The 6,594-nt window shown below is 48.3% G+C and overlaps 1 protein-coding gene across 1 annotated transcript; it reads right to left on the reverse strand.

Moving 5' to 3' along the window:
* Positions 1 to 369: 369 nt before the first annotated feature.
* LOC8037533 (adhesion G protein-coupled receptor E2-like) lies at positions 370 to 2,217 on the reverse strand. The gene has a single exon (XM_002405217.3). The coding sequence runs from the start codon at positions 2,215 to 2,217 to the stop codon at positions 370 to 372; it is 1,848 nt and encodes a 615-aa protein (XP_002405261.3).
* Positions 2,218 to 6,594: the final 4,377 nt, after the last annotated feature.

Raw genomic sequence — 6,594 nt, forward strand, 5'->3', positions numbered from 1 at the left:
TTTGTGGAAGAAAGGGCATATTTTGTTTTGGAAAAAAAAAAAGTGCTTTGTCCTTGGTGATATGGCAATTACCTTCGCCTGTTACGTTGGACCCGTCCGTGGCGTTAACGTTTTCGCGACGTCATATTTTTAAAATGGTTGTCGGTGTTTGGAAGAAACTCGAAACGTGAGTTTTATCAGGGGGCTTTCGAAAGAGGCTCATTAAAAATCAAACAGCTTATTTTTCAATTAAAGAACTTTATCTAAAGGATTATGAAACTCGTTAAAACACACAAATATATATAAAAAACTGCACGCACAAATATATAAAGATTAAAAACAGTGGTGAGATACGCGCTCTGTCTAAAACGTTTCGGAAAAGAAAGACTCTCAGAGACCGGACACAATGGTTTTGGACAATGAGCTCCTCTTCTGGTCACTGCTTCGACGCAGCCAAGTGGCGAAGGCCTCCAGGTTGGCCCTCACCTCCAGTTTGGTGAAAGCGAAGAGCACGAATGCGCCCTGCAAACTGTTCAGAATGACAAAAACGTACCAGAGCGCCTGAATGTTGGCGAACGGAGCCACGAACCCAAACGTCCAGGTCATCCCCATGACAAGGGCGAGCTTGAAGTAGATGAGAAGTCTTCCCTTGCTCGCCCTATGCCGGGCTTGGTCCGTCCTGGACATGGTGCCGGAGATGCGGACAACGGACATCGCGAACAGCGCCATGTTGCTGAAGATGATGGAGGCGATGGGAGCGGCGAAGAAGACCAGCAGCGCCATCCGGTTGGAAATCCAGCAGATCCCTTGTCCGTAGCGAGGCGAGAACGAGTGCCGAGGCAGGAGGAAGTCGGCCCCTCCGGCCGCGCACACCACCAGAAAAGGCATGGTCCAGCAGTAGGCGTTGAAGGCGCACAATGTTTTGCCGCGATTGGTTTTCCTGGTCCGTACGACGCTAACAAAAGACCGCCAGAGGTCGAACGCCAGAGCATTGGTCCAGAAAAAGCTGGCGAGAAAAAAATAGTGCACCAGAAGTCCAACCGCGACGCACAGTGTTTGGTAGTTTTCAACGATCAGGATAAACAGGAAGAGAAGCTGTGCCGCAAAAATAGAAACGGAGAGCATCAAGATTAAGTGGTCCGGGAGCTTTTTGACGCGCGAAGTGAAGAAGTACAGGCACATCTTTATGAGAAGACAGCTCAAGGATACGACGCTGCCGGCGAGCGTAAAGTAGCCCCCAATGTCCTTAAACTTGTACATGGACATCCTCGGCGAAAAAGCGCAAATGAGAATGGTGTTGTGGAGCAACTCGTATTCGCCAGGCACCAGAAGCTCGCCGTTCCGTAGGGTGGTCGTGTAATTGTTCCAGAGTGTGAACTCGTCTTTGTCCAGTGCCACCTTACTGCAGTTGGACGCGAGCAGCGTGTGATGAACGGCGCTATTGTACGCCTTCATCAATGCTCCCGCCACGCAGCGGCCTTCTTGTTTCTCGTAGAGCTGGCCACAAACCAAGTTTCTGCAGCGCTCTTTCCAGGGGTCGTACGCCTGGTTTGGAGCACAGCGGTCCTCCAGGCCCACCTTGACGCCCCCTCTGGCGAAGTCGACGTCAATGAGGAGGGCGTAGGACGGCAAGAATTCTTCTTCGGGGATAGACTCTTCGTCCCATTCCGTAGAAGGATAGTCAACTAACCTGTCCTCCGGGCACCTCATGTCTTCACGCTGGACACCGTAGCAAGATGCACAGAATGGATTTTTGTACGTCAACCTGGTCAGCTGGTCGGTCACAGGAGCGAAATAAGCGCGGCATCCTTCTTTCAGCTTTTCGTTGCGGCTGTGGAAGTCGGCGGGACAGTCTGCGATAACGTCGGACTTGCAGACGCGGAAGTACTGCTGCGGCTTGTGTTTGTGCATAAAGTCCGGGCAGCTGAGGAAGAGGGGGCATTCGGACGGGTTGCTTCTGGGCGAACAGGACCCGGGGCGCTCGCTGCTTATGGACCGGAGGAAAGCCTTCCACATCTTGACGTTGAAGTCGCGGTTACAGACGGCGCAACGAACGTTTCTGTACGTGATGTTGGTGTTCCGGCTCGTCACCGGGATGTCCAGAAATGGGTCTCCTTCGGCGGCCGTCTCCTCGCACTCAGCACGCACCTGGCGGTCGTGCCAGTCACGGGCGCAGCTCGTTTTCATGTAGATGCTGGAAGCCACGCCGTTAGACAGTCGCACTCTGCTGCAGGACATGACGGGTTCCTGATACGTGTATCCAAAATCATGTTTCAGGCAACACGACCCGTAGTCTACGCATGACTTTCTACAGTCACAACGCGGAAAGGCTGAACGTGTCACGTTATCGAATCTTTCGAAAAGTGTGTCTGTAGGACAAGCTTGCTGATCGTTGCATGCGAGCTGTCCGTAGGTCTCCCGCAGCGATAACTGAATTGATTTGGCGTCCATGACATGAAGTTCTGAGGGTGTTGTTGATTTCTCAGGGATCCGGCGCGGTTGATAAGTCAATGCATGGCACGCAAGAAGCCCACCGAGCACAATGGTTGTCCGTAGCATTTCCAGTGCTCTCATCTGCCACTTCGTCTTGGTCACGAAACAGTCTTGTCAGGCCCAAGATCACCTAGAAAAATAGAGCAGGAAAACTTTTAACAATTATCAACGAGCTAAGCATTAAAGCGCATTGACTAGATTACCGCAAAGGGAGCATTCTGACAAAGTACGGCCTTTACTATTTTTCTCAGACATTTTCTGTGTGTATGTGTGTGTGTGTGTGTGTGTGACCGCTTGTAATGATCGAGAGGCGTGACTAATATAATATTTATACAGGGTGTTTTACAAAACATTGGCCAAATCGTTCATGCATAATAAATTAATCGCTCAGGAAAAGAAACAACCGCTGATATCCTATTGGTTGGTGGCAGAGGACCTATTTAGGAAAATTAGTAAAGTTTAGTACAATTCGGTTCTTACATACTTTTCTGTAATTAGCTTTTTAATAAGTAAATTTAATAGAATTATTTCAATTGGAAACGCTCTAGAAATCCTCAAAAGCATCTAATTCAAACCATGCCTTCAAATTTAGTAATTAGAAACGTATTATATAAGAATAATTATACTACTAATTATACCGAACGTTATCAATTTTCCAAGATACATCAAAAGTTTTTTGGGTTTTGTTTTCAATACATCAAAAGTTTTTTGGGTTTTGTTTTTGTGCGCAGGAGTGATATGGTTAGTGTTTCGTGAAACATCCTGTCAGCTGCACTCCTGTTCGCATTACAAATTTAGAAGTATGAACTCGACACTTAACGTAGCATATGTCAAGCAGTTTATTTTAAACGCAAAGCTTCGACACTTTTAATTCTCTAGGTTTAACGTCGCACCCTGCACTTATTTATATTGCCAGGAATGAAAGGGAAGAGACGATGAATAAGTAACTAAAAATAAAGGATTAATCAATAAACTTGTGCCACGAAAAAAAAACAAAAAACGACGTCGAGAAAGCAGCAGCGAGCGTCGGCGCGTCGGCGTGAGAGCTGGCTAGAGCGAGAGTGGGTGAGACGGCAAGACCGCACTCGGCTCCTTATCTACTACGCTCGGTCTCTAGAATAGTTGACCTAGAAAGTTCGGGACTGAGCCAGGGCGAGACTGACCATAGTCTGTACCCCGCACATCCCTAAGCTGTGACTGCGATGGAAGCTACGTCCTCGTTGGACTAGTCATATGCCTCCCTTTCGCCAGGTCATCATGGTCCCGCTCATACCCACGAGCAGAGAGCCGGCTCAGGTGATAAGAGGAAGGCGGCTGAGTGGTCGGGCGGGCACGTAGTTCCCACCGCAGTCTTAGCTTATTGGTGAACAGAGTATATATGGCAAGGCCCATTTTGGCCTGTTTACCTTTTACACTCGGGGTAAGGATAAGCACGAGTCTTCTAGATATACGGAGAAGCGTTCGTTCTCGGTCGTTCACGCGGAATTACTGCCCCTTTAAAAGTACATCGCCCCGGTGCAATCTTAAATAAATTAACGCAAAGCTAAATCAAATAAGAGCTATCAGTAAACTGCGGGTTCGTCTGAACCATAAGGCCCGCTTCAGATGGGGCAAGTTTCCCAGTAGTTTTGAGGTTGCTCGTGGGTTGTTCCCTAGCTTTTCCTAGATCGACACGAATTGGTGAGATAGGGTCCGGCCCTCGAAACGGACGAGCAACTCGAACAACTCGGAGCCGTTTGAAGCGGCAGCAGCCAATCAGGGACGCGATATGTTCACGTGACACCCCCATAGTGGTAATGATGACAGCTAAAGACTTGGTTCTGGTTTGAAATCAATCGTTTTTGGAAATAAACCTTTTCAAAAAGAGGAGTTAGTATTCTCAACGCCATTTACAGACATAAAAACACGTTTTTAGCGCGTAGCTGTGCGTCTGAATAGTGCAATAAAATTCAAATCGAATGATGATAATGGCAAGTCATAGCAATTTGGTTACTGCTTGTGAACGCAGGTTGGTGGTGTTGCGACGTCAAGTTGCTGGGCAAAATTGCCCCGTCTGAAGCGGGCCTAAATAGTCCTCAGTCCTATCGACCACAGTAGGGCTCGAGACGCACGACGTGCACCGCCTCAGGTCGCGGCGGGCGGCGTCCCGACGATCGTGTTCCGTCTGGAAGCCCCTCGTAGTTCAGGTCTCCGAGGCGACGGAGTACGTTGTGCGGTCCCCAGTATGATCGACGCCAGGAGGAACGACCCGAGTACGTCCGCCAAGAGTAGTCGGCGTCAAGGAGGACGGACGTCTGGAGAACGGCTGACCGACCCCGAGAGCGAACACAAGCGTCGCTGCGGTCGCCGCGCCCTGATTGGGTGAGGTGTACCGTGACGTCAGGCCGAGTACCCCGCTCCGCGATCTCGCATCGGGTCGCTTCCCAGCACCAGTTTCCTGGTTTGGCGTTGTGTGCCGCAAGCTCTTCGAGGAGCCGGACTTCGTTTACCCGGTGTACAAGACGTTGAGATAGGCCGATATTAACGTGCTTCCGTACATTTTATAAGCCTGCTTGTCTCTTTTACCTTTAAAATTGGGTTACAAATCCCGAAAACTATCGGCGGAGGCAATTACGCCGATGAACCTCCCCGTCCGTCCACACGACGCAAGGCAATCTTGAGAGGGGTCGGTGAAGCGGTGACGCAAGTGTTTCAGACGCTGGAATTCTGTTCCTTGCATGTTCATGATTTAGGACGATATTACATCCCGCTTTCAAGGCATCTGAAGCGGCCTTTATATCATGGGCCTTTCGGTGGTCGGCAAATTAGCTCGCGACCCCGACTCTGCGCTCCCACTCTGCATGCGCTGGTTTGCAGATGTTTTAAAGGCCCTGCGTCTGATGATCTTTGAAGTGCTCATGAAACAGGGTTGTTTTACATAAATGTAGCTTCTTCCTGAATTAATTATATAGTTTATACGCGTATGCAGGCATATTTCTTAGAGGATCCACGATTACTGGAAATTAGTTATGTATGGTAGCAGCAAAAACGGCCGAATTTCCCCAGTTGCCTCTATGATATGCAGTAAACTGCCCAAAATATGCACAGCAATAGTGCCGTAATTTGGAATGTTTATACTTTTTCCTGACATTCTTTATTCCAGCCTTTGGTATTCGGAAAATACACCGTTAAGTCTGAATTGTCATTTCCATTTAACAGTCACTGCCGCAGGTCCCCAAAAGCTTCCTCAGCCTCCAAACTCCCTGCAACTGGACTCTCTGACAACAGAGGGAAACAGGAGTAAAAGCAAGCATTCGAACGTCTGTCCAGTGGTAGATGCAGCACTGGTAGCAGAAAATTTGGAACCTGTGAAGGGCGACAGTCTGCGTGAGAAAAGCTTCTGGTACTTTAGCTTCAGGACAATTCGATTTAAGTAAAATCTAAATTTTAGGGCTTAATGGACTAATAACGAGCTAGACACCTTAACTTACGTTTGTTATATATTACTTGAGGATTGATATAAACAAGTCCACAGATACCACCCGTGTAGTCCATTGAAATACTATCCGAATCCAGCAAAGGTCAAGTGCGAGCAATGAATATAATAAATGTTCCTTGTTTTTTTTTTTTTACTTTGCCCGTGCACTTGGGCTGTCTTACTTGTGATTCTCTCCCCATGGCCGAGACTGTATTTAGCACGTTGCTCGAGCAGCATGCAGCTTTTCTGCTTCGGCGATCTTGTTTAAAGACAGAGATAAAAAAAAAAAAATAGTATAATAACCTGCCAATTCATTCGGACCATCAGCAGCGTTTATTGTGCGAGATGTAAATCTGTAGTGATGCCCCTGCAATTGTGGCCATATTTCTTTATTTTCACATACCAGCTGTGGTTCATGCGTTGCCTGGCCTGTCAGCCATGCTTAAAATGTTTGTTGAAGTTTCGCCTGTAGCCACAGGCCATACCTCAATAAAGGCGTATATAAAAATTTACACTTCCTACGAAAAACACGGAAAAAAAATTAAATAGAAACGAGCGCGCCGACAGCTAGCGTCGTCACAGCGTCCACAGGGCGAGCGGGGCGAGTCGGGGAAAAATTCTCTCCTCGCCGTGACGTCACCCCGGTTCGCCGTAAGGGGGCGCCA

The sequence above is a fragment of the Ixodes scapularis genome, unplaced genomic scaffold (genome assembly GCF_016920785.2).
Source record: "Ixodes scapularis isolate PalLabHiFi unplaced genomic scaffold, ASM1692078v2 PGA_scaffold3__209_contigs__length_174095766, whole genome shotgun sequence".
Taxonomy (NCBI): Eukaryota; Metazoa; Arthropoda; class Arachnida; order Ixodida; family Ixodidae; genus Ixodes; species Ixodes scapularis.

Excerpts from the sequence above, each read along its gene's own strand:
- LOC8037533 (XM_002405217.3), bottom strand. The coding sequence starts at position 2,217 with ATGTCCTGCAGCAGAGTGCGACTGTCTAACGGCGTGGCTTCCAGCATC.